We start from the raw sequence: 27,335 nt of genomic DNA, 5'->3' as shown, positions 1-27,335 counted from the left end.
TCATGAGGCTTAACAATATTTCCAGGTATTTTAGTAAAATTTACCAGATTTTTCAATACACCTTTTGTGCTTTTCACACAAAACTTTGCTTCTTCCAGCAGAATCTAGTAAATACACTTACAAAATGTAAAACTATTTTCCTCCAAGGCTGCGTTAATGTTAGTTAAATTGATTATTAAATGGCCAGCATTCAGATTAACTAAATTAATAGTTTAGACACTACTGTTTACAATTTCATAGTCACAGCTGTTTAAATTTGGTGTCTTTACAGCTACAACAATATTAGCATATCTGTATCTAGGAAATGATGTGCGAGACAGTAATAAAATAAGTCACGACAATGTTTTACAACAATGCTAAGTTTTAGTGTGAATGTGGTAAGACAAATTCTGACAGAATGTACATCATTGACAGACACACAATAAAGGAACGATTGTGAATGGCTATATATGTGCTCTATCATAAAGGATATGTCCAAAAGTTGTCTGCCTGCTTAGCTGAGTGGTAACGTGCTTGCGTCCCATGCAGCAGGCCGGGGTTCAATACCCAGCCAGATTGGAGATTTTCTCCACTCGTGGACTGGAGTTGTATTGTCCTCATCATCATTTCATCCTCATCACCGGCACACGAGTCACCCAATGTGGTGTCGACTGAAATAAGACTCGCACTTGGCGGCCGAACTTCCCCAGATTGGGCCTCCCGGCCAGCAGTGCCATACTATCATTTCATATTTCTTTTTGTCCAAAAGTTAGAAAGCTTTATTTCCATTTTGTGCCTTTCAAATGATGGAAACTCCAGGCAGGAATATCAACAATGTACGGAAAGATAGACTGCTACCTACCATTAAAAGAAGAAAAAAATAATTGCAGTCAGGATTTCCACCTCCTCTGTTCTATTATCTCCCTGTTCTCATCTCCCACGCTCTTTGTTTGCCACCCTCTGCCAATGTAACTGCCCATCTTTCCCCACTCCTCTCCTTCTCCGTCCCTTTTTTCCCCACCTCCCTGCCCCACAACCTCCTGATGCTGCGCTTGTTGTCATTGTAGCCCTGCACACTCCCCCAGACAGCATTTGTCTCTCTTCCCCCACCTGTACATTACTATCCTTTCTCCTTTCCCGCCCCCTCCAGATTGCTGCTTGCACCCCTTGCAATAGTTGCATTTTGGCCCAAGATGCTGGAGCTGGCAGTTACGTGTGAATGAGGTGTGCTGTCTTGTGTGTAAGAATGGTGTATTTTTCTCTTTTGCTAATGAAGGCTGCAACCAAAAGCTTTATGTAAGTATATTTTAATTGTGCCTGTCTGCAACTTAACGTTTCTTCTTTAACAGTAAGTAGCAATCTGTCTGGTTGATATATTGTGCATTTGATGACTCAGTGCTTCTACTATATGGTGAATTGTTTTCTTTACCCCTAAAGTATTAAATAAGTTTAGTTTTTAATTTTACAAAAATATCAGTAAATTTGTACAGTTACTAAGTCTTGTACAGCTCCAGGTTTTAAAAAAAAACTATTACCTGAAAGTAATCTCTCAAATTACTATTTTTTTCTCAATTTACTGTCACCAAGACCGATGTAATGTCCATTTCAGTGGCAGTAAATGTTTGTCTCTATCGCAAAATCTTCAGTAATCCAAACTTAAAAGAAATTGCTCTTAGAAACTGCATGAATGTGGTGTGCGTACTGTAAGACCTTCGGTACACACACCATCAGATAATTTGACTTGTTGCTCTAACGATGTAGGTGAGTGTCAGCAATATGTCTCGTGGTCTTATCGTGGCATGTTTATCTTCTGCCGTTAGGTCAGATGATAGAAATGCCACCTGCACGCTTAGAGTAGCAGATTGACGGTGACCAACTTTAAACAGAACTTGATTAATTTTCACACACATTTATTAAAATAATAAAAAGCGTAGACATTACGTAACTTGATTCTGGACGCTGTTTACAATTGACAATCTGAAGTTTTTTTGGTATTGGTACGTTAATCTTATTCTACCATATCTCTGATACTTGACAAAGTGTCTATACATTTATCTTCATGGCTATGTACAGGAATATGGTAATTAGGTGCAGACTGAAACTTGACTATAGACTGGTACAGACTAATGCAGACTGGTGCAGACAAATGCAGACTGACTAATCGGAGGTCTGTACACTCGTTATAATACCTCACGCGTTTAGGTATCACTGGGCGAGTGTGATCTGCGAGGAGAAAAGGTTCTACGTTAGCAGCAATCTCATTGGCTGCGTTACATACTAATACGTGGATCGGCGGAAGCAGAATTTGGACCGTCTCTAAGGCAGTGCCATCTCGTAGTGTGGAGACGGATGAGCGCTGCGTCTGCACTGTTGTGCTTAGTGGGGCGCGCTCTAGTGGGAAAGTTGTGTACGCGCTGACTATGCGGAACTATGTACACAACAGTGAACATAATCTTTCATAAATAATTTTGATTCTCTTTCATAAAAACAGGCATCTTTCATGAATAAGTTTAGTTTGTTGGTTGTTAGCTAGGGGTTAGGTGAGTAAACAGCAAAGTCAGCGTCTCTTGATTCAAGGGTAGTTCATCAATAATTAGCAATGTCGGCCAAAAACATATTCAGATGATAGAAGTATGTAAAAGGTAGAACCCAAGCTTTGAAGGCAATATTGATGCCAGAGCTGAGAGAAACTAGAGAGCAGTATATGGGCTGAGAAAGTACACAAGCCAGAGCAGAGGATGAGTCACCCAGGTAGTGATGTGGGACAGGCAAATGCCCAGTGGACAGGACATAATAAATGAGCATTTTCTCAGGAATTTGCCCAAAGCAGTTTTAAATGCTCGAAATCTGGGCATTTATAAAAAAAAAAGTACTTTTTAAAGTTTTTACTGTTAGAATGTATAATTTACCAATCAAAATAAGGGATGGGACGATACTCTCAATCTTAGAAGCTAGTAAATGTTTATATGTAAACATACGTATGCCATTCATTGCCCTTTTTTACTAAGCACGAAAAGAAAGAAGAGAGAGAGACATGCCCTCTGTTTTTTACTAGCATTCCAAGGAATGGCACATGTTAATGACAGCTGCTTGTTAGGTGCAATGTCCCTTTTTTTTTTACTTCTACAATTTCTGCTCTTTTGTCTCTTTATATAACAATAACACATACGATGTTGAAAAGCTGTGTAGTGACAACCCAGTATTTAAAAAAAAAAAAAAAACCGACAACAACAACAACAACAACAACAACAACAAACATTGTCCTTCGATGATCGCTTTGTACTCTAACCCACCTTATAAACCATGTCAAATCTCTGAATATTGCTGAAGAATGACTATTGATGGCAAAATTATTACTGATCATATTAAACAGCTGGCATGTGTTTCTTGATAATAACTGTATTCTTAAATGATAAACTGTTTTCAGTGGGGAGGGGGGGACTGGTTTACTGACGGATGTAGTGATGTTTGAGAGACACTATAGTTTTTTATTCTCCCTCTTTCTACTTTCATATGACTGCACTGTTGTGAAGATAAAATGAGATCACTAACATAAAAAACATTTAATAACAAAGAATCGATGCCAAAGATGTTGGAATTGATTGATTCTGATACTAGTCAATTGCTAGAGAATCTGCAATTCTTGGACTTGAGGAACCTGAATTGGCGCACGACTCATCCCTAATTAAAATCATTATGGATAGACTTTTTTACTCAAATATTTTTGCAGTAGAATAGTAAAAGTACAACACTACTTACTTAACATAAACTACACTTTATTTCAAGAATTACTTTTCAACTTGAGTTTCGTTTTCTTTTTTAATTATGCACTACCCAAAGAATTAACTTCATTAAAATGTATAATTATGTTTACAGTCCAGTTAACTTCCCTTAATAACTCTTCCCTGGCTCTAAAGCAGCTTTTTAAACTTGGTTACCCAACCAAGTGTTGCAAAACACCTTTTACAATACAAAATATCAGTTTAGAATTTTCTCATAACTACTGCTTATAAATTAATCTTTAAAATGCATGGGCGTTTATGAATTGTTGACATTTATCCTGGGCATTAGCCCTAACATATAAATAACCAGGCATTTTACATCACTAACCACAGGTCTCATCCATGGTGAGAGAAACCCACCCAGCATCCGACTGCCATAAAACTGATGAACGGTGAAGACAGTAAAGAGCAAAGAATGACTTCGAGTTGGCACATTCAGAAGAGTAAAGGTGAGAAGACTAAATATGTAATGGAAATCAGCTGGATCGTTAATAACAAAAACAAGAGGAGATACATAGGTAAAGCAGCACGTGGCTGTCCCCAAGGCTCTGCATGCGACGGTTGTCATCTCACCCACATCTGCCGCACTGCTGCTCTGGTATACTGTACCCCTGCTGTGGTACAGTCAAGGTATTAAAGAGCCCTAACTATTCAACAGAGTGCCACCCCTAAAATAGAAAATCGAATTTTGCAGAAAAGGACACAAACCGCATCTACAGAAATTAAAACAGTAAAAGGGGGACGAAAGAGTGAGTAAGTCAAGGATGTAGGGTCGCGTGTCTCACCAGACCCAGCACATTTGGGAATCACCCACCAATATCAGGGGCAAAGAATTCTGAAGGCCACTTTTACTAATGGAGGCCAGAGGGACCCTGTAGTAGGGGTGGCTTATTACATAAAGTAAAACTATGACTTAGCCTGGTATGACCAATGCTGAGGTGATATAGGGCAGTGGATTCCTTCATGAGTGCCTTGCAGCAGTAGTCTCTCCAATAGTGTGGAGCTTATTAGAGGGAGCAATATCCCCACCAAATGTCACTCCACCTTTGAGCGAGTGGAGGACTTATTTGCAGCGGCAAATTCGTACCTGTCATCGTAAAAGAGAATTGGGTGGCTGGGTGGGTGGGGGTGGGGGGTAAGGCAGTGGCATGTAATCGCTTCCCTAACCAAGTAGTCAACCAATTTTTTCTCTGGGATATCTACAGAACTTGAGACCCAGAGAAAGGAAACTAATTAGGGAGTATGACTAAGGTCAATGAGAAGGTCACGAATATCAGAGGTGGCTCACTTAACGAAACTGTACTAAAGGCTATCACCTCTGCCATAAAAATACTACATGTACCTGGCGTGTGACTGGCTGGAGATTTAAAAGCATATCCCGTGTTATCCCTGGTTTTAGAGCTGTCAGTGTAAAAGAGGGTAGCACCCTGAAACTTCTGAAAACTGAAAGGAGGGGGAGTGGGGGGAAGGGGTGGGGGGAAGGGGGGGAGGGGGAGAAAGCAACCGGAGCACATTCCTTGGAGGAGAAATGGAGATCGAGATCCTGGCAGTGGGCTGCAAGGTGCATTCCACCTGGTAATCCCACTCAAAAGTGTGTGTCAGGAGGTCGATGCCTCTTGTATTTTAAAAAGACATGTTGGATGATCAGTGAGTTGTCGAATGGTGATCGCACAGAGGATGAAGGGTTGGTACCATCCAAAATTATGTGGCAAGCTCCCTGCTTCAGCAAGGAGAATGTCTAGAGGACTAGTCCAATTGACACTAGTGTCCAGTCACATGCTACAATGATGGACTGGATCTAACAATTTCAAAGCTGAAGTTGCTACTGAGCCATAAACCTAGCAAGCATAGTCCAGTCAGAATGTGATCAGGTCTCAGTAAATATGGATAAGAGTAGCACAATCGGCACCCCAAGAGGTGTGCGCAAAGAAACATAGAGTGTTAAGCTTCCATATGCAGCTAGTCTTTATCTGAACAATAGGGGCAGCCAAGTCAGTTCTGGCCTTGATACAAATTTCCATTCGTTGCTTCAGTCTGCATATATACATCATACATGTCCGAGACTTGAATAGGTCTCCGGAACCATACAATTTTTATCGGAAAGGAGACCTCAAAAACCAGACTGTGTAACAATGTCCACGCACTGGGTACCCAAGTCGAGTTCTGGGGCAGGACAAACCATGGTATGACACACAAATGCATGACCCATGTTTCTGCAGGAGAGAATTGGAAAACAAGCAGAGGCCTCGAATGGCACTTTGGGGATGCTACTGAGTAGGAGCTGTATCAAATGCAAAAATTGCCGACTTACATTGCAGAGGTGACCAGCAGCCTGACAAAGGTCATTAGTACATTGATGGCAAGAAGTAAGAGACTGGCACTTAATATAAAGCCTTGTGGGACACGATTCTCTTGGACCTGTGGAGAGCTGAGTGAAGTATCACCTCTAACCCAAAACAACTCTGTAGGAATAAAAACTGACAAATAAAAATTGATAGGGAGCCTCGAAAGCCCCTGTCTTGGAGGATAAATAAAAATGCAATGACATGTATCAAAAATGACTCGGTGCTGGCATTGAAAAAGCCTGTCAGACTGCTGTTTCCCACCTAACCAGATGGCTGATTGTGGAATTTTCCTCCCAGAAACCACATTGGTAGGGGGACAATAGGTCCTAAGATTCGAGAACCCAGCAGAATCCGCAGACAACCATTCTTCCAAGCACTTTGCAGAGCATGTCAGCAACATTAATTGGTTGATAGCTGTTTAGAGACTGAGTTTTTGTCTGGCTCAAGGATTTCGAAGGTGATATTTTCTCGCCACAGCTAAGGGAGGAAACTTCATGGTAAATATTGTTGACCACCTTGTATAGTCTTTTGTGAATAATTTCAATTTTGCCTCATAAATAAATTTCATTAAAAGGAGAGTTTAAGCTTAAAAATTGCATTTACATTACATAAAGCAACTGTCACTAATTAATTTTTATTTTCAAACAATATTATCAAGAAATCGATTTAATAAACCCTTCATGTAATATCTTTCTTTGAACAAAGTTTTTTTTTTTTTTTTTTTTTAACTGGATACCTCGACTGTTGTGATGGACTATGGCGACAGAATTGACATTGTGAAATATGCCAGCTGAGTGTGGAATGTTGTAATGCAATGTACACCACAATACTGAGGAAAGAGCAGCTCTGGAAGTAGTGCAAGAATAGTTCACAATTTTGTGAGCTGCAGCATGCAGAAGTAAAGCTGGAGCTAGAATAGAAGGTTCCTACATTGGTGAAAAGATCAAGGAAACAATGCAAGCCTGATACCTTCAGACTATCTCTGTCAGCTTCACTGGATCAGAGACTAAGGAGAAAAACCTTCACACAACCCAAGAATTCAGTAGAAATCAGACAGTACAGGACATAAGGTGCACACTAAGGAAGAAAAGTTTTAAGACGACCAAGAAAGGCTTCCTACTGGGCAGTGGTCATTAGAGGGGATCTCTGAAATGATACAGAACTCTCTGGGAAGTGATTATTGGGTAACTAGTACTTTTCAGCTAAGTGCAGAGCTCAGCAGTGTCATTTGTGACTGACTCTTTGGGTAAGGATCTTGGAAAAGTTCGTTAATACGAGTAGCAGGAACAGGCAACAGTTTGGAATGCATCAACTGAATCATACAATTGAGAATGACATCAAGGCACATTGCCGAGAATGCTCTTTACATTGGGGTGAAGATCATGTCACTCTCTGAATGGTATAAGCTGCCCTTGATGAAGCACTCTGTGAAAAATGTTGATGCACAGCCTGGAAAATTGCTCAAGAAAAGGGATGGTCACATATGGATGTGATTAATGCATTCCTCATTCATTCGTTAGCATCACACCCTGCTCAGTTTGCATTTGAATACTTCTGTTAAGAGGCTACGTGCATAGCAAATTGCCAGAAGCATCCAGTCTGACCAAAGCAGTATTCTTCTGATTCCAGTTGTTTCCAAAGTGTTCCCTTGGTATTTTTAGGGTAAATTCAGAAAGACAATGCTGCAGAACAAATATAGTTGAAACAGCTACTAATAAAACAAAATACTGCTGCTTTGACAAGATGAGCATTAAGTGAACTTAGTGTCTTCCAACAAAACACCAGAAGCCTCATGGGGAAAAAAAAGATGAACTACTCATATCCACACAATAAAATGACTTCTTGTGCATATCAGAACATCAATGAAAATCACTGAAATTGAACAATTTCATCTTGATGGATATAAGCTAATATCATACTACTGAAAAACCAAATAAGAATAAAGTGAGAGTGCTTATTTATGCAAAAAATGGCATGAAGGCTCTCCAAGATTGCTTAATACTTTTTTTTAAATGGTGTGCCACAATAGATCAAAAAACGTACAAGCTTTTTAGTCCTGGCAAGCTGCCAGTAAAAACTATCTCAAGCTTTATAGATCAATTAGAAACATTTGTAATAATCAATAAAATTCTTCTGGGTTTGAGGCTGCATTGTCAACTATAAAATTCTGATTATAAAATCCTCAGGGTGTATTGCTAACTAGTTAGCAATACACCCTGAGGAAGGAGTATTGCAACAGTCGCCAAAATGTCAGAATTTTATAGTTGAGAATGCGGACTCAAACCCAGGAGAATTTTATTGACTGTGACAATGGCTGCGGAAGCCTAAATTTACATTTGTAATAATGTTATGCAGACTTACTGGGGTATCAGTGTGGAATCTTTAATGTTGATTTTCTGCCATAAGTACTTACTGAGGATACGTAAGAGTTTTTGGTGTTCAGTTTTGGATTATTTTTCACAATAAAATTACCTACAAGATTTGTAAGACATAGTACAACAGCCACGGATGAGCTGTTTTTAGACCCAATGAACTGCAGTGATCTAAATGTAATGCCAGTCAGTGGTATATCTGAGGATCATGGTCCAGTGTTAACAATAAAATAAACTGACCAGTTAGATACAGATAGAAGAAATGTGTTATTTGCAGACTCAAAAACAATGACTCTATGAAACTGTAATGAGTAATTGTACAAAGAATACTGGAGAATAATTTATAAAGCAGATTGCTGACAAAAATTAACTGGCCACCAGTCAATAATTACTTCCTCTCAGGGGCACTAACATAGCAACCACAAATAAGCAACCAAATACAGATGCATCAGATTTAATTGTGCAGGCACTGCACACTCCACCAACAAACATTACTTTCAAAAATACAACCCATAAGGTGATAACAAAATCTATCAGATCCCTATAAGTATAAAAGTAGTAATTCAGCTAACTATGAAGGTGTTTCTATAACCTTATTCAAGAATAAAACAAACTAGATGGGATAGTTTTCTTCTTTGGAAGATATTTAGAGGCTGAGGAAGCTGAGGAAATTAGCAGAAGGAAACTAGATGGCACTGTTTTTGTTTAATGAATTGAAGGCATTGTCATCCAAATCTCACCCACTCTTTATTTGAAGTGTGTGTGGTAGGGGGGGGGGGGGGGGGGGTCCACTTGCAACACTGGTGCTATCATTCCATACAATATAAAAGCCTAATGATTTAGTTTATTTATTCTGCAGAGAAAGGATATTCTTTTAACAAAATAAAATAGTAATAAAAGACCCTAATGCTTAATTTATGACAATAAAAGTAGTTATATCACTGTTTGTACTATTCTCTAACTGCTATTTTACCTGTCTTTTTGCCATCAGTGTTCATCTCTGTCCCGTGGTCTTTTGATGCAGCCCCTCTTGTTGTTCTGCTTATATCTTCACTAACCAAATCTTCAGGTGACAATGATTTTTTTGAAACTGAATGTACCTGTAGCAAAATTAATCCATTCAAGTATTCTCCAGAAAACTCACAACTAGAAGTCTTTGAATCTATTATTAGTCTATGGATTTATGTTAATGTTACAGTTCTCTTGGAAAATACCTTCAGTGTCTAAGCCTCTAAGTTCAGATGTCTGATGTCTACTTGCCAGTGTAGATGACAAAGTGAGTTTACACTCTTTCCCAGGTTCTGAATGACTGACTAGTATCTTTATTGTGAATGAGAGTCAAAATTCTGTGCCTAAATGTGTGTGACATCAGATGTACGCCAGGCATTTCAACAGTTGCATGGAAAATTTTAAAACATGTGTATCTGAACAAAAATGGAGAGTGAATTAATTTAGAACAATTTAAAAAAGTTGCATCCCAATATCAGCAATGTATTTCTTTGTTGTAAACCAGTAATCATAAATAAGGAAAGAATCTCTGAAAACTACATGCACATCAAAATTACCCATTGGATGTCATTACTTTGAACTGATTTGACTACAAATTAGTTTCGAAAATTCTTCTTCTTCTTCTTCTTCTTCTTCTTCTTCTAAGTTGTTATTACACATAATCAATAAATTTGCTGCACTTTTTCTGTGCTAGTGTGCCTATTTAACTTAATATTAAGGCACCTATATGCAATGCACCAGACAGAAAAATACAATACCCATTTTTTTTACCAGCACCAGATGGTCACTGTACTGGTCAAAACTAACAACAAATTAATCAAATTCCTGACACTAGCTGATGGTGTAGCTATACAAACACGTTTCTAATAGAACATGTTCTAACTCTTTAGTACTATCATACAGAAATGTGTTACTGAATAATTCCTGGCTCTGTCAGTTTCACCCAAAAACTAAGAGCAACCGTTGCATCAAGAGATGTTTGCAAAATAGTTAGGTGCACACACTATGCAGCAAATAGACATCTGTCCACAATCAAGCTTGACGACTAAGACACTAACCACAAGCTGATACAGAGGAGCGTGATGTGACAGCTTAAACTATGATATAATTCCACTGAATTTTCAGCACCCTTTTATTTTTACTTTTTTGTTCTCTTATGATTGTTTTCAAGTTCTTGATCAACATCTAATCAACTGCTTCACATGAAAGGCTCTTCGCTGTCTTGGTTGCCTTAGTGGGTGTGACAGAAAATAAGCAATTTAGTGCAAATATCAATGATTCTCTCATAAGGAACCAATATTCCTTGATACCGATGCTCCTGTGACAAGTTATTAATGCCACCATTTCTTACTGTCAGTGAATCATTCCAGGAAGTCAGGTGGAATGTTTTGAAACAATCCTCCTCCATCTCTTTCTGTCTTGGTAGTTTTCCTCCATCACCACAGCACCCCAAATCTCTTTCCTTTCAAAGTGGACTTTAATCTGGCAAAACCACCTCTTCTTGGTTTTCATTCTGGTGTTCATTTCCAAGTACATACAGGGAATTCGGTTGGACTACATCTGTTTCACCTGACCAACTACTTCCTTTCTTCTGTGGCAACTTCCACTCGCCCTGATCTTGACTCTCCTTGTCTTTTGTAAAGAAAACCTACTAAGGAATTTAATTTCACGAGCTACTAGTTGACATATGTCTCTTTTGGTTACAATGCAGCTCTCTACAAATAGGATATGACAGGCAGAAGGAAAGTTTTCAACAGGACCTGTTTAGCTCTTCAAGGAAGATCTTTATCTCTGGAAAGTCTTCATACTAGAGTAAAAAATTTGCATACTTCAGTTACCCTTTCAGAACCTCAAGACTGACACGCTAATGTTTTCTGCTATCAGCATTAAATATTTTATTAAAAAATGTGTTTCTCTGCTCTAAGTTCCATTTTCCCCACTAATAAAATAAATAAACAACGTAACATAAGAAGGCCACTCAAAGTGACATTCAAATCTAATGGTCCAGTCCAGCTGATGACCAGCTTACAAAGCGGCATAGTTGAGTTTTTATCATATTTTCAGACTGCACATTTCCCTTAGTGTGGCACGAAGGTGCAACTCCTTCCAACCATACATACAATAACCGAACACTGAAAATTTTCACACAAAAAACTATACACTTTGTTACATGAATGGTTTGTGGGAAACAAAACAGTTCAAATTCTGGTTCTGGCCAATTTTTGTTGTTGTCTGGTTGATCTTAACTAGTGCTCATCTAGTGCTTTACTATGAATACTGAAAAGTGATAAAAACTCAAAAATCTATTAATGCTTTGAAGATATCCACAGGAGGATATTTCAGTACTCGTGCATTTGTACAGCTTTCTTCACTGTGTGTTTTTTTTTTCTGAATCTTAATCAACTTATTAGATTAACTTTCTTGCTGCCAACCACTATCGTGCTTTCGCATAAGGACATTAACCAGCAGCACTGTGTAGAGTCCTTATAAATTCAAAAATGTCTAAGTTGTTGCTTATTATACTCAGTGAGTATGTATCTATCCTCACAGCAATTCATATATTCAACTATGGATTTTCAGTCACCTTTTAGGGCCAATTGTATAAAGCAGTTTGTCTTATAGCACAGAAAATTAACTCTTATTAACCTGAACCCCAAAATCTGAGTTGAACACATCTTAATCTCTCATCAAATGACTATGAACTTAGGTCATTTCTGACTGTTGAAATATCGTACATCAAGTCGAGTTCAACAGTAATCATCAGTTCAAGAACTAGTGACATTACAAAACAACAATTTAGTTTTGTGCAAATAAAAAGTTGAAAAGAAGCAAATAAAAAGAAGTGGTTATCAAGACAAAAAAATGTTAAGAACATGCCACGCCAAAACTGCTGAATCTCAAAAATATTTTTTATCTGTTAGGTTAGATTAAGGTAAGTGTGTGCTATGTACGAAAGTAACAAGTGCAGATCATTGATCTCAAAACAATTCTTGGAGGCAACTCATAATTGATGTGCTTAGTTTAAAAGCGTTTTGATAGACACTTGGTGAATATAAGAAAGGGAAGTTTGAAGTTTTTGCAGTGAACAATGAAATCTGCGGAGTTCACCAGCAGCCAATAATGAGTGAACACTTCTTACAAAAATGGTCTCTGGGTTTGAACTGCAGTAACTACATAATTTGTGCTAAAAATTTAACTATCGAATTCACACTTAAACTGTTATGATAACTGTACATTTGTTGAGGAACAGAAATAGCAATAAGAATACACAAGTTAATCAGCAAAGTAATATTTATCCCTGAGGCATTTATGGTTGCAGAAGTGGTGATGCATGATATACCTGTTAGTGCATCAGAGGAGCAGCCTGAACTTTGTAGTATTGGCTCACGGAGCAATCGATAAAAGTGTTACGAGAGACTTAGTGAAGAAAAAGTACAGACAGGAATGAGAACATCCTTCAACTTCGGATGACTAGAAACAATTAAGTGGAAAGTTGCACATTAGGAACAAGCTATGTGGGAACAAGCATAAGGATTGTGTAGCATGTTCACACAGAAAAAAGAAAGGTGACAGGTGTGAAATTATATTATTGCAAAACATGCACTTGAAATCCAGCTCTCCGCCATGAAGAGTGTCTTTAAAAATTTCACACAATGGAAAGTTTTGTGTTGCAATGGTTATGTAAATGTATTTGAATGAATGCACACTTTCAGTTTTACTATACACCCTAATTGTTGTCAGTGACCTAATTGTTTACACAAAGAAACCATTACAACTCTCTGTGGCATGCTCACTGTCTAAGTGGTGGCGATTTAAATAACAGTGCACTTTTTGCACAGAGGCACTCCGTGCTTGCAATACAGAGTGTGATTATTTACACTATTGTTCTTATCGGCTGTACATAAACACTCTCTCTCGTCTTAACTTTCATTGCCATTAATAATGACAATATTGCCAGTTGAGGTTACAGTTGCCTCCTGGTTTACTGACACTTAATGAACAGCAACCTTCAGTGTTTTTTCGTTATATTCTTTCTCAATGAAGACAAATATTGTGAGCTACTCTTGTGCAGCAAATTCATCTCAAAAAATTAATCCAAGTCTATCAAAATGTATAGAAACAGTATAAAAACCAGCAATAGGACTTGCAGGTGAAAATCTGAAGTCTCATCATAGCAACTGGCTATAGGAATTGTCAGCCATAGTAGCTATCACTCCCCCCCCCCCCCCCCCCCCCCCCCCCAAGTTGTGTCTTTAAAATGGATCCAATACAATTTTCAGCAATAAATCCTTTTTTTACTGTAGCGAAGTTTGCTAACTGTCCTTCATCTTTACAACATGATGCCTTCCATAATAACTGCTTTATATCTACAACACACAATTAATATCTTATGTCTAAGTGCAATAATCATCATGTTAATAGCCAATTTTAACCATATTGTCAGAAGTATTTCATGTAAATTTAGATCAACACTGAAAACTGTTCAACTGATGAAACATTAGTCTTACACAATATAACTTATTCCTAAACTGAGGACAGTTTCCAAACTAGGGTCAAAATTGATCCTTGTCAGAGATGTTTATCTAATTGGTCCTTATAGTTTTACAAAATAAAAATAGAAGTCTATAATTATCTAAATTTCAATTGTGCAGCTTTTGTTTGAAAATAATAATTTAATAAAACAGTTAGAGATAAATTTCTGATAATGTATCATATGTAAAAAGTATCATCGAAACAGACCTTAAGGATAGAATGATGAGTTGACGTTTCTCTGACAGGTGTGCCAGAAAATGAGGCATTTGCAGTTGCTCTTAGTTCAGACAGCCTCTTTATTCTTGGGGTGTCTAACAGCAGTGACACATCAACTTCTCGTGGCTCATGAAGTTCCCTAGAAAAACAATAGTAATATAGAATCTGCAATATAGTCCTGTATAAAATAGAAAAGGGGTTAACAAAAGGGAAAAAGAACATTTTCCCACAAAAACCTGAAAACTAAGTCACAACAAGTCAGATCTGTCTCATATGCATGCAATGATACAAAGAAAATGAGAAGTCAGTTTCTTATAGATGTGGTTGACAAACACTTCAGCCTTTTAAAAACAACACTTTTGAAATATTTGTGCAAGTACTTCGACAGCACTTTTTTCTGCACATTAAGAAGTTGTGTAAAGACAGGAGTTGGAATATCTGGAATATTAATCACCTCGGCCCAGGATTAAATTCAGTCTAAAGTTTAATGGAAGAATGTAGTTCAGTTTCTTATCTTCCCCTTACCTACCAACTCTTTACTTGTCACTCTTATTTGGAGCTGTGGAGCTAGGAGCTAATGCCACATCAACTGGCATTTGAAAAAGGATTGATTTGGAAGTTCTAATTAAAATTCAATGTAGCACGCAACCTTGCTAACCTTAAATTAGTATAAAATGCCAGGATAACGTACATACATAAATCAAGAAATCTGAGCAACAACGACTGTTTACTAATTATCACTTTACCTTAAAAAAACAAATTCCACAATAAATACATTGTGTTATTCTGAGGACTTTTTTCATTATCATTCATTTCAAGTAAATCAGTCTTTTTGAATTTCAACAATTTGTTTTCAATTATGCATCCAAACAACAAGAAATTTTTAACTCGTGTTTAGCTTCAATTCCTTGTTTATCATTATTGTTTCTTGCTGACTTACGTGCTTTCTGCACCCTCCGGACAAAACAGAAAAGAAGCCTACCAAATACTTGATGGTGCTAGGTGCTCCCAGGCCCTGAAGCCAAGTAATTTTTATTATTAAAATTTTACAAAGAGGCAGCCTTTTTGTCCATCATCATTCTGCCGATGTGACAACAATCACTGGTTCAGATTATAGCAATTTGAGCTCTCATGCTTTGTGTCCTAACACCACCAACTTAACAATAGCTATACTGTAAGTAGTGGAGTTAGTTGGTGTGTTACTGAATGAAGTGTTGGGTTGGAAGAAAACTTCAGAAACAGAACAAAAGTTGCCAATTATAAATAAGAGCTATGGTAGTGCCTCTTCCAGGTAATATACGAACCACTTTCAAGCTGTCACAGACATGCCTTTTGAAGAAAGTGTGAACTAAATCAGAACTGTTGATATATAAGGGGGAGGAGGTGGGGGGGGATTGAATGTTGACTTTGATTTGCCAGGGAAGTCCATCATCTTTAAGTTTTTCAGAGTATATATCTATTCCAAAGTGTAACGAAATCGTGTATGGCATTTATTGGACGGGATATCCCCTTCACGGTTCGGCCAAGGTATTGCAAGTCTTTTTAGTTCACACCCCTTTGCCAAGCGATGTGCGGGCGAGCATTGTCATGGAGAATGTGTACGTCTTTGCTCAACATTCCTCTTCTCCAGTTCTGAATTGCCCGTTTGAGTTTTTTCAGTCTCTCACAGTACCTGTCAGTGTTAATTGTGGTCCCAGTGATTCAGCTCTGACAACAAGGTGAAAGAAGAGGTTCATAACTTTCTAAACAGTCTGGCGGCGAGCTGGTATGACATGGGCATACAAAACCTGCCACAGCGTCTTCAAAAATGCATCATTAGAAATGGTGATTATGTTGAAAAATAGCTAAATGTTCAAGCTGTAAACTAATGTAAATCATTGTAGAAATAAACAAGTCTATGAACTTATAAAAAAAATAGGAGATCTTACTTTTGGGATTACCCAGGTACTTCTTGTCTAAAGTCAGATATTGTGTACACATTATGTAGCAAATGTCCACATCATTTAAAATTGCCTTTGGATTTGTGCTGATTTTTAACTAGAAAACTATATAAAAATTCACCAGAAGAAATTCAAAAACTATAATTCTGAATTTTTTCATCAAAAAGTATAAACTACCAATGTGTTCACAAAATCTAAAACTTATGTATGAGCTTAAAAAGTAATTTCCCACCATTTACATTTTCCCCACAAGTATTCACAAAAGACTAGAACTGGTGTTTTACCATACAGACATAATTTCTGCAAAACATGATACAAAATCCGGCAGTACTATGTAAATGCTCACTCTATGATACTGCTGTTATTAACAGGTCTCAAATCTTCTGTTCGGCGACGTTTGGGAGGTGTTCCTTCTTTCTCTTCATCCTGTCTACCGCGCTTCTTTTCTGTTACACAAACAGCTCGAGTTGAATTGTAATGCCTGAGGAGACAAAAGTGTACACTTTAAGAATGTCAGTATCCCATATAAGGAAGATAGTTGAATACAAACAATCCCACATAAAAATACACAATATTTAGAAGATAGCTACCACAAAAGACTGTTATTGAGCAGCCATAGATAATAAAAATGGTAACTGATAATGGAAGGAGTGGGCACAAGTAGCAACTAAAAAAATTAATACTAATTTCCAACTCCATCAGTGAGCTGAAAACACTGAACGTTCACTTGTTTCCAGATACAATAAAATCTCTTAAGTCTCGATCACTACATTCACAATCCACAACCTACTGAACAATTTATTGCCACATATTACTGAACTATTTATTGCAGAAGCAACCTGTTGTTATTGTCATTCAATGCATGTATCTTTTCTACTCCACATACAGATATTATATAGAAAAGGAGAACTTCCCATTTACAACCATGGAGGTCTTTATTTTGCGACCAAGGCCTTTGGAGACCTGCACCCAATTCAGTAGTATGCTTGTGTAGAGACACTTAAACTGGAGGTAATGTATTTCAGTTAGTGATGGAGTAACACTTTCATCACCAGTGTTCGACAAACTTGGGGAGGAGAAGTGGCAGTGGCAGTGTACATTCCTCATCAACAGAACGTGCTAATGTCCTGAATTAACTTCCAAATTTTTCCAGATCCTTACAAAGAGAAAGTATATTACATATATATTGTGCACTAAATGAAAACCCTTCTCAATTAAAATTAGCTCCCTTTGAATACTAGACACTATGTGTCAGTTAACAGATAAGTATTACCCATTACTGACAAAGTCAATTAGTTCCATAGTAAATTGTGATCTAAGGTTCAGTGTTTCTGTAAACTTTAGCATCAACATTTTTTTGTGAAATATCTTTCCCCTTACTGCAATGTAAGTGAATAGTGGTGGAAATTGCTCTATAGCTGTCAAGTGACTGGAAGCTGCTTTGAATGGGTATGCTAGGAGGCATTCTGAAAGTCAAGTACTACCCTTCCCATGAATATCTCCTCTAGATGAAGTATAGGTTCTATCACCTCTCTTCCACTTTGCTCAGAGTGGAGTGCCTGTAGTAGGTCTAGAGGCCTTGCACAAGGAAGCAAGCAATCAGGGAGAACTCACGGTATTAAACCCATCCCCTTAATCAGCAAGTTTGTAGTGCTGTCTTCCACTGTAACTGAGTTGCAGGACTCACTTCACCTATGGGGAAGCTTGCTGCATGCCACGTAAAGGGTAAGAAAGTGCAAAAGAATACAGGTCTCTTAATCTTCAACAGCTAGAACACGTGGTGTGAATAACAATACCCATGGGGAAATGTAAGCAATGGATGAGAACAATCACCTTGGACACTCTGTATCCCTACAGGTCTCACTGAACATGTTGAAAGGGATGTTCTGGCTAACACTAAGGGAGCAGGATGCAACCAACCACAGATTGTGGCACATGTTAAAACAATACTTGTCACTTGGGCTCCAACACTATACTTGGTTCATTCCAATGGCTAACAGAGAAAGCTGCTCACAAGAGTTTCAACAAAGATGACACACTGCAGCATTGTTCCCAGACCTGATCATAGCTCCCTAGTTTAGAGCCAAGTGGAAGGCTTGAACCAGATAATTCATGATTCTGTGAGAATTTAAGGTGTGACTTCCTGGACTTGCACCACAGTGATTTAGACCTCATGAATGGGTCCAAGTGTACTACACATCAGAGACTAATATCCAAGTGGCTGTCTGAGCATGAAGTGCACAGAAAAGTTATTTAGCTAGGTGACTCTCCATCCAATCCAGATAATGAGGTGGCCCTGAATTATTAGTGTAAGATCCAAAGAAACATTCCACCCCACTTCCACAATCAAATGAAGTTATTAAAATCCTAGTGATCAAGAATTCACAATTCAGTTCCAGAGTATGAAGTAGTCAAAAAAGCAGTGCAGTTCATATAATATAAAGATACAGAAAGCTGGCTAAAACCCGAAATTGTCAGTGAAGAGATTTTTGGGGCAAATCTAAATGCATACTGAAAGGACAGGCTAGTGGGAAACACAGGTGGTTTACTCTTCACAGTAAACAAGAATCTAAAAGCCAACGTGACAGTAACTGAAGCTGTCTGTGAGACTGGGCAAAACTCTGTTATGGGTTGGTGTAAACGTTCAATTGGGTCTTCCGTTGACCGCCAGATTCATCCAGAAATGTAACAAAAACTTTAGAAAAAAACCTGAGCTCATTAGTACGTATGTTCCCCAATCAGACTGTCATTAATGAAGGAAACTTTAATGATCCAGCAACCAAATGAGAAAATTACAGTTTTGTAATGGCATACATGACAAGGTATCCTGCAACATAATACTAAATGCTTTCTCTAAAAACTAATGTGAACAAATATTTCTGAGCCCTACACATGATGTAAATCAGATCCAATGGCAATAAATAGGCATGGCTGCTTTAAGGATGTCCCTATTGATACTGGCATTCATTGACCATAAGGCAGTTGTAGCAATAATAATTATGCTGGGTAGAAAAGGGCAACTGAAATTAGTGAAAAATTTACATATTCTATGTAAAGAGGTAGCCATTTCATGTCACATAGGAACTTAAATCATTTACGGGTACCTCTGGACAGAATAATGTAAACGAACTGTGGCACAGTTTTAAAACAGCAATTGAACAAGCTCTGGATAGTTACATGGCTAGTGGTAGTTAATGCTGGGAGAAGACCTCAGGGGTATACTAACTCTGAAGAAACTTTAAGAAACAACAACGACTGCACATATTAGGTGTACAATGATGCGTAAGGATACTGATATAGAAATGTTGAATCCAATGAGTTTGGCTGTCAAAAGAGTAATGCATGAAGCCCTCAATGAGTACTGTAAGAGAACCTTATGGAAATATCTGTCATACATCTCAAAGAAATTCTAGTCACATGTAAATGTCCAACATTCCTACCGATTCCATACCCATTAATGACAGAAAAACCAACACTCAGAGTAGCATAATAAAAACAGAAATGCTATACTCCATTTTCATATGTTCCTTTACAAAGGAAGACACAGAACCCTTGCAAACATAAGTGATACATGTAATAGTGACAGTGGTATTGAGAAGCGGTTAAAATTCAAGCTTCTATGGCCCTATGGTATCTCTGTCAGATTCTATACATAATTTACAGCCGATTTAGCTTCTATTTTAACCACATTATATCGTATATCCCTCTAATAAAAAAAAGTGCGCCCAGCAGTTGGGAGAAGGCACTGGTCACACCTGTCTACAAGAAGTGAAGCAGAACTGAGCAATACAATTGCTGTCCAAGCTTACTGATATCCATCTGTTGTAAACTCCTACAACGCATTCCAATTCAAGCATAATTAGGTACCTTGAATGGAATGACCTACTGCATGACAACCAGCATGGATTCCAAAAACATCAGTCATGTTAAGCCTAACTCACACTTCCCTCACATGAGATTTCGGACACTATACTACCACAAGCATTTATTACACAGGTACAATTGCGTGCATTATTGTAAATCAATAGTTGTGAGTGGATTGAGGATTCCTTGGTAAAGAGGTGGTGGCATATTATCTTGGATGGACAGTCACTGACAGATGAAGTAACATCAGATGTGCCCCATGGAAGTGTACTGGAAGCCTTGTTGTTCATTTAGTATATTAATAACCTGACAGACAGTATTAATAGTAACCTCAGACACAGGCAGATGATGCACTTATCTACAATGAACTGCTATCTTCAAAAGGTTGAATAATTTGTTCGGATGCAGACTTTTTACAGCAATACACCACCATTCTCACCTCAGCCTTCACTGCATGTAATTACCACACCATCCTAGTTAAAACACAAATTTCCCAGGCCATCACATCCAATACTGGTACTGTTGATCCCCCCCATGAAACAGCTTCAGGGCACACCACTAGTGCCTTAGTATTATCATGGTGTAGAATGTGTTAATCAGCTACTTCAAAAGGGACACTACCTCCTAAAATCATGCCCTGAAATGAGATCCAGTCAGTCTGAAATTTTGCCCACCACACCTAGAATAGCTTTCCGTCGTCCTCTCAATCTCCAGAATATTCTTGTCAGATCCTATGCTCCTTCTGCACCCACCTCCCTACCCTACCCTACGCACCCTCCTACCACCACCTGTAATAGCCCTGTAACTTGCAAAACATATACTATCAAAGGTAGAGCCACCTACGAAACGATATGTCATATACCAGCTATTATGTAAACACTGTTCAGCCTTCTACATTGGCATGACTACCACCAAATTATCAATTAGGATGAATGGGCATACACAGAGGGTATATAGTAGCAACTCGCAATATCCTGTTGCAGAGCATGCTCTACAATATGGCATTTGTGACCTCGGCACCTGTTTCACCACACGCGCCATCTGGATTCTTCCCCCAGACACCAGTTTCTCAGAACTCCGCAGGTGGGAACTAACACTACAACATGTCCTTGGTTCTTGCCTCCGACTTGGTCTTAATTTATGTTAATTTCTTCTGACTCAGCTTTTGTTCACTGAAACTAATCTTTGTTTCATTTCGTTTTAATTTTACATCTTTCATTGTCTTTCCTGCCTATTTTTCACTGCCCCCTCCCACCTTTGTTACATTCAATGCTCTTAGCTTCTCACTCTTATTAACTCATGCACGATGATTTAGTAGTGATCTCTGTCTAGCATACTACCCTGTCTTCCACCTTTAAACTCTCAGGTTTTCAAAGCTTGTCCACTGCAGTCCCCAACAATCAGTCCTTCTCATCCAATATGGTAAGTCACCCCTGACCCGCAGTTCTGGGTGACCTTCCCAAAATCTACCCCTTTTCCTAGACCTCTCCAGTCCTTTTCCTTTGCCCTTCTTCCTTCCCGTTCAACCCTTCTACCTGAAGAAGGAACCACTGGCTCCAAAATCTTGCCAGTCACAACAGTCTTATGTGTGTGCCACCGCTTGGTGAGTAGATTTTTTATCCATCCAATTAAATAATTTTATGAATAAATATTCGATCTGATGTAGGCAACATTTCAATGTGGTGGAAAGATTCGTAACTTGCTTTAAATGTAAAGAAATGTAAAAGGTGAAAAGTAGTATCCTGTGACTACAAATTAGTAAGTAACGATATGAATCAGTCAGATTCATACAAACACTTGTGTTTAAGAATTTGTAGAGGGTATAAGTACACTCAGGTGTAAGTAAAGCTGGCATCACACTTCAGTCCATTGGTAGAAAACTGGAAAGATGCTATCAGCCTAAGAAAAGCGTGTGCATCTCATCTTAAAACATTTCTCAGGTGTTCAGGACCCACACCAAAGAACATATCCAAAGAAGGCCGACCCAAATAGTCACATGCTCGACTCACTGAAGAGCATCATGGAAGTGTTGAAAAACCTGAATTAGCAGACACCTGAAGATAAAGGTATTAACTATCTTAGAAGAGCCCATTTAAAAAGTTTCAAGAAGTAGTATTAAGTGAAAAATCCAGAAACACTTCAGCCTCCTATGTATCACTCCCATAGACCATGAAGAAAGATTAGACTAATTACAGTATGAACAGAGCCATTTAAGTGTCTGGAGTATATGGTATAATGCAAAGTACCTTCTGCCATGCATTTTACATAGACCTGCAGTATATGTATGTACGTGCACAACTCACACAATTTGTATCTATTAATCAGCACAAAAGGAGCATTAATTCCTTGCAACAAACACAAAACAAGACTGGCAGCAAAAAACAAACTTCCTGTTGCTCCCAACTGACTAGTCACCAAGCTCTTGTGATATACCTACTCATGTCTATAAAAAAGCTACTGGCTCTTGCTCGAGACTGCCAGAAAAAAGAAAAAGAAAAAGAAAAAAAACCTTCTTTTGCTCCCAACTGCTTCCTACTGACCATTCACCAAGCTCCTGTGAAATATCTACTCATGTCTATAAAAAAACTGCTGGCTCTTGCTCATGTATGCAATGCACTCTATGGTCTCCCCTACATGACCACCCAGTATCACATGCTCCAGTCCCATTATGGGCAAACCGCATACTGTGCAGGAAAAGTAGATTTAAAACAGCACAAGCTTTTCTGATGGTAGAGTTTGATCCAACATTTTGTCCTGGTACACCACCACAATGTTACTGGTCAGAAGGAAAGGTCACAAAGGCAACTCCCAAATGCTGTGTTATTCAGCATAACAACTTAACAGCAGAGAGCTGAGTAACTGTTTCAGCACTCAGTTCCTCTTAGCAAGCAAATGTGCCTCCGCATTCAGGAAGTGGCTATGTGGCACACCAATCTCCTAATTCATTCCATCTTAATTTAGATAAACCTTTTCATTCCTGATGTATTTCAGCAGCCTCCCCTACTTCATTTATATCAGCCATCCCCCCAGATTCTCATATTTCTTTTGGAACAAATTCAAACTATATATATAATAGAAGGAAATATTCCATGAAGGAAAAATATACCTAAAAACAAAGATGATGTGACTTACCAAACGAAAGTGCTGGCAGGTCGATAGACACACAAACATACACACAAAATTCAAGGTTTCGCAACCAACGGTTGCTTCGTCAGGAAAGAGGGAAGGAGAGGGAAAGACGAAAGGATGTGGGTTTTAAGGGAGAGGGTAAGGAGTCATTCCAATCCCGGGAGCGGAAAGACTTACTTACCTTAGGGGGAAAAAAGGACAGGTATACACTCGCACACACACACATATCCATCCACACATACACAGACACAAGCAGACATTTGTAATGGCAAAGAGTTTCGGCAGAGATATCAGTCGAGGCGGAAGTACAGAGGCAAAGATGTTGTTGAAAGACAGGTGAGGTATGAGCGGCGGCAAATTGAAATTAGAAATTAGCAGAGATTGAGGCCTGGCGGATAATGAGAAGAGAGGATATACTGAAGGGCAAGTTCCCATCTCCTGAGTTCTGACAGGTTGGTGTTAGTGGGAAGTATCCAGATAACCCGGACAGTGTAACACTGTGCCAAGATGTGCTGGCCGTGCACCAAGGCATGTTTAGCCACAGGGTGATCCTCATTACCAACAAACACTGTCTGCCTGTGTCCATTCATGCGAATGGACAGTTTGTTGCTGGTCATTCCTACATAGAAAGCTTCACAGTGTAGGCAGGTCAGTTGGTAAATCACGTGGGTGCTTTCACACGTGGCTCTGTCTTTGATCGTGTACACCTTCCGGGTTACAGGACTGGAGTAGGTGGTGGTGGGAGGGTGCATGGGACAGGTTTTACACCGGGGGCAGTTACAAGGGTGGGAGCCAGAGGGTAGGGAAGGTGGTTTGGGGATTTCATAAGGATGAACTACGAGGTTCTAATTTAAATTTGCCGCTGCTCATACCTCACCTGTCTTTCAACAACATCTTTGCCTCTGTACTTCTGCCTCGTCTGATATCTCTGCCCAAACTATTTGCCTTTACAAATGTCTGCTTGTGTCTGTGTATGTGCGGATGGATATGTGTGTGTGTGTGTGCGCGAGTGTATACCTGTCCTTTTTTCCCCCCTAAGGTAAGTCTTTCCGCTCCCGGGATGGGAATGACTCCTTACCCTCTCCCTTAAAACCCACATCCTTTCGTCTTTCCCTCTCCTTCCCTCTTTCCTGACGAAGCAACCGTTGGTTGCGTAAGCTTGAATTTTGTGTGTATGTTTGTGTTTGTTTGTGTGTCTATCGACCTGCCAGCACTTTCGTTTGTAAGTCACATCACCTTTGTTTTTAGATATATTTTTCCCGCGTGGAATGTTTCCCTCTATTATATTCATATCTTTACTATGTACTTCAGTTTTTACTGTTATCCTTTGTTACTTCCCACCCATTTCTTCTACTTTAGGCCTCTTCTGACCCTGCACTTTTTGTACAGTAGTTTTCCTTCCCTTCAGCTGTTGCAGCTTCTCTTCTTTTATGTGCTATACATTTAGTTCTTGATGAATTTCTAAAAAATTTTATTAGCTGCTATCTTATTACTGATGCTTGCTTATTACTTTTTGACCAGTTGCACTCCTTCGAGAGCAACTGTCGACTTTGTGCTTCCTTTCTGTCATGTGTTGGCTGTCGGTCCATTGTTTCTCCTAAATCTTCCCGTCTTCATGTTTCACATTACGCGCAGTTGGAGTCATTTGCACTTCCTTCAGGCACCTGTACAGCTTTGCCTTTTATTTTCCTAATTCCTCTTTCATCATATTCTAATGAAGAATTGATTATATATATATGAGTTGTTTCTTCCTTGCTGATGATACATAGACTGACTTCTTCTGCTTTAGGTAATGTTAATGTTTACTTCTGGATTACATTTATGGTTACAATATGCCCCTGCACATAGAGACATCTGACTGTGAGAGGGTAAGGAGGGGGGGGGGGGGATGGTAGAGGGGGGGGGGGGATGGTAAAGGGGGGGGGGGGAGGCCTGGACATGCATGCTTATGCATGGGGAAGGGCATGATGTTATGCACTAGTACAACTCTGCAACACCAAGTGATAAGATACCCCTCAGCACCCAATTAGGAATGAACATGGAAAAATGTGGAAAACTAGGAGAAATTCCAAACAAACCTGGTATGTATGACTTAACTAGAAAAAGTGCTATGGGGATATGATACCTGAGCTCCCTAAGGATGCTGTATAGGTCCAAAGGGGTAGTAGGTGTAGCACTATGAATTATCTCCTATGTATACGGCAGAAGATTTTGTGAACCACTACCTACAAATAGTAAGTGGTTCTGTGAATGTCGATCTCCCAGGATATTTCTTCTAAATGTCACACAAAGTGTGTAGATGTAACTGTGTTCCAATCTTGCAAGACTAGAGAAACTATTTTCTTAACTGCTTACTATATTACTGCAGTAAGTATCATAATAATAATAATAATAATAATAATAATAATAATAATAATAATAACCACCATCATCATTCCAGCCACCCAAATAATCCTAGCGAAGTCCTACATGCAATGAATGTTCACTGCGCTACATTTGAAAATGTTTTTGTACCCAATTTTTATCTGTCATGAGTACAACAGCCTTTTACATTTTCTCTTATTGAAGACAGTGGAACAGAAATTAATAACTGTTAAAAAATATGATGAAAACAAAACACAAATCATCATTATTTATCAACTGACAAATTTATTAAAAATTCTTAGTTCTTATCCAATTCTACTTACCAAGAACAAAGAGAGACTGGAAAGTTGTTGAAGGAATGTAAGCCAGTTAGGACTTCTTACACAGGGAGACTAGGGAAGCATGGGGCAAGAGGAAAGAAAGTAGGGTTGATGCTCAACAGAAATGGGTGTCCCGATAAAAGGATGCTGCAAATGGGTAGAAACAGTTTCTGCAGTGCATGACTGTCAGTTATCATTTACAACAAGAAACTTAAAACAGGAATGATGGGTGCTAATGGGAAACAGAAAAAAAACTTATTTGAAACACCATGAATACGAACAGAATGGACAAAATTAACACACAACGAATACAACAAGAATGTATCAAATCTATTCACAGTGCCAAACTGAAAGCTGTATCTCTTAAAAGGAAAATTAATTCCAGTACATACGATTACATTTAAAAGAGAAAGACACTTAGATACCTGTTCAGCTGGAAGTGAAAAGGAGAGAAAAGAAATGGAGTTTTTTGCACTAATGAATCTGCATCATTCACTAACTCAGGTACCCATGTCTCTTTTATTTTCCTCAAAATTGTCTCTATGCCTGTAGATTTATCGCAAAGAGGATCTGACGATCTGTGGCGATAGAGTGTCATCGACAGAGGTTCGGGAATAGTACCTGAAAGCAGAAGAAAAAAAAAACAATCACAAAAATTTCTTTATGGAAGGAGGTGTGACTGGATGGGATTTTTTGTAAAAAGAAAGCTGGAAGAAAAAATTACCCTCTCCCCGCTAACTTCATTTTGGCAACAAACTTTCCCATCTTCAACTTCTTTTCCTGTTTTGTCTGTCTTAGCTGTATGCATTTTCATAACATCGACAACAGTTAAAACTACTGCTTCAATTTCAGTCATACCATTTGTAGTGTGATAAACTGCAAAACAGTAATCTAGAAATACTTATCAAAATAGCAGAAATATCAGCTTTCTGGATTAATATTACCTTGGGAGAAAGTAACACTGACTAGTTTTGTGCTGAGGTTTTCATTTACAACCAGAGGAAAAGAAGTTAGTTCACCTAAACATGATACCCAGTGTTATGTTAGCACCAATGCAATTCAATACACAAAATGGAGGACACCTTTAATTTTAAGCAGGGGTAGAGTATTTGATCACCATTAGTGCCTGTAAATGTGCCTGATTGCTGAGAGTGTCTCTGATGACACAACAGCCAAGACAATATAATGTGGACTGGCAAGTGTAAGAGATTAAAGCAGCACATTGCAAGGAAAGAAGGTTAGGAGTTTAATGTTCTCGTATTGTGAAGATCATTACAGAGCTAAGGTGGACAATGATGGAGACAGAAATAGGCCATGGCCTTGCTGAAGGACCAGTTGCAGTATTTGCCTGATCTGATTAAGGAAAACAATGGAAATCTACACTTGGCAGTCTAGAAGGGGACTTGAAATCCACTCATCTTGAATATGAGCCAAATCTCTCAGACACTGTGCTACCCTTCTCAGTATGGAAAACTGTTGCAGG

General features: G+C 38.7%; 1 protein-coding gene across 1 annotated transcript in view; it reads right to left on the bottom strand.

Annotated features, from left to right (window-relative positions):
* LOC126176842 (protein ELYS) overlaps positions 1–27,335 on the bottom strand; it is a 320,594-nt gene that overhangs the window by 94,351 nt on the left and 198,908 nt on the right. Inside the window, exons 19-22 of the mRNA XM_049924028.1 lie at positions 26,278–26,473; positions 16,522–16,656; positions 14,227–14,374; positions 9,452–9,578 (exon numbers count right to left, since the gene is read on the bottom strand). Coding sequence (XP_049779985.1) covers positions 9,452–9,578; positions 14,227–14,374; positions 16,522–16,656; positions 26,278–26,473 — 606 coding nt within the window. The remainder of the gene's footprint in view (positions 1–9,451; positions 9,579–14,226; positions 14,375–16,521; positions 16,657–26,277; positions 26,474–27,335) is intronic.

The sequence above is a fragment of the Schistocerca cancellata genome, chromosome 3 (genome assembly GCF_023864275.1).
Source record: "Schistocerca cancellata isolate TAMUIC-IGC-003103 chromosome 3, iqSchCanc2.1, whole genome shotgun sequence".
Classification (NCBI taxonomy): Eukaryota; Metazoa; Arthropoda; class Insecta; order Orthoptera; family Acrididae; genus Schistocerca; species Schistocerca cancellata.
The sequence above is the reverse complement of the archived record's forward strand: the minus strand, read 5'-3'. Positions and strand labels throughout refer to the sequence as shown.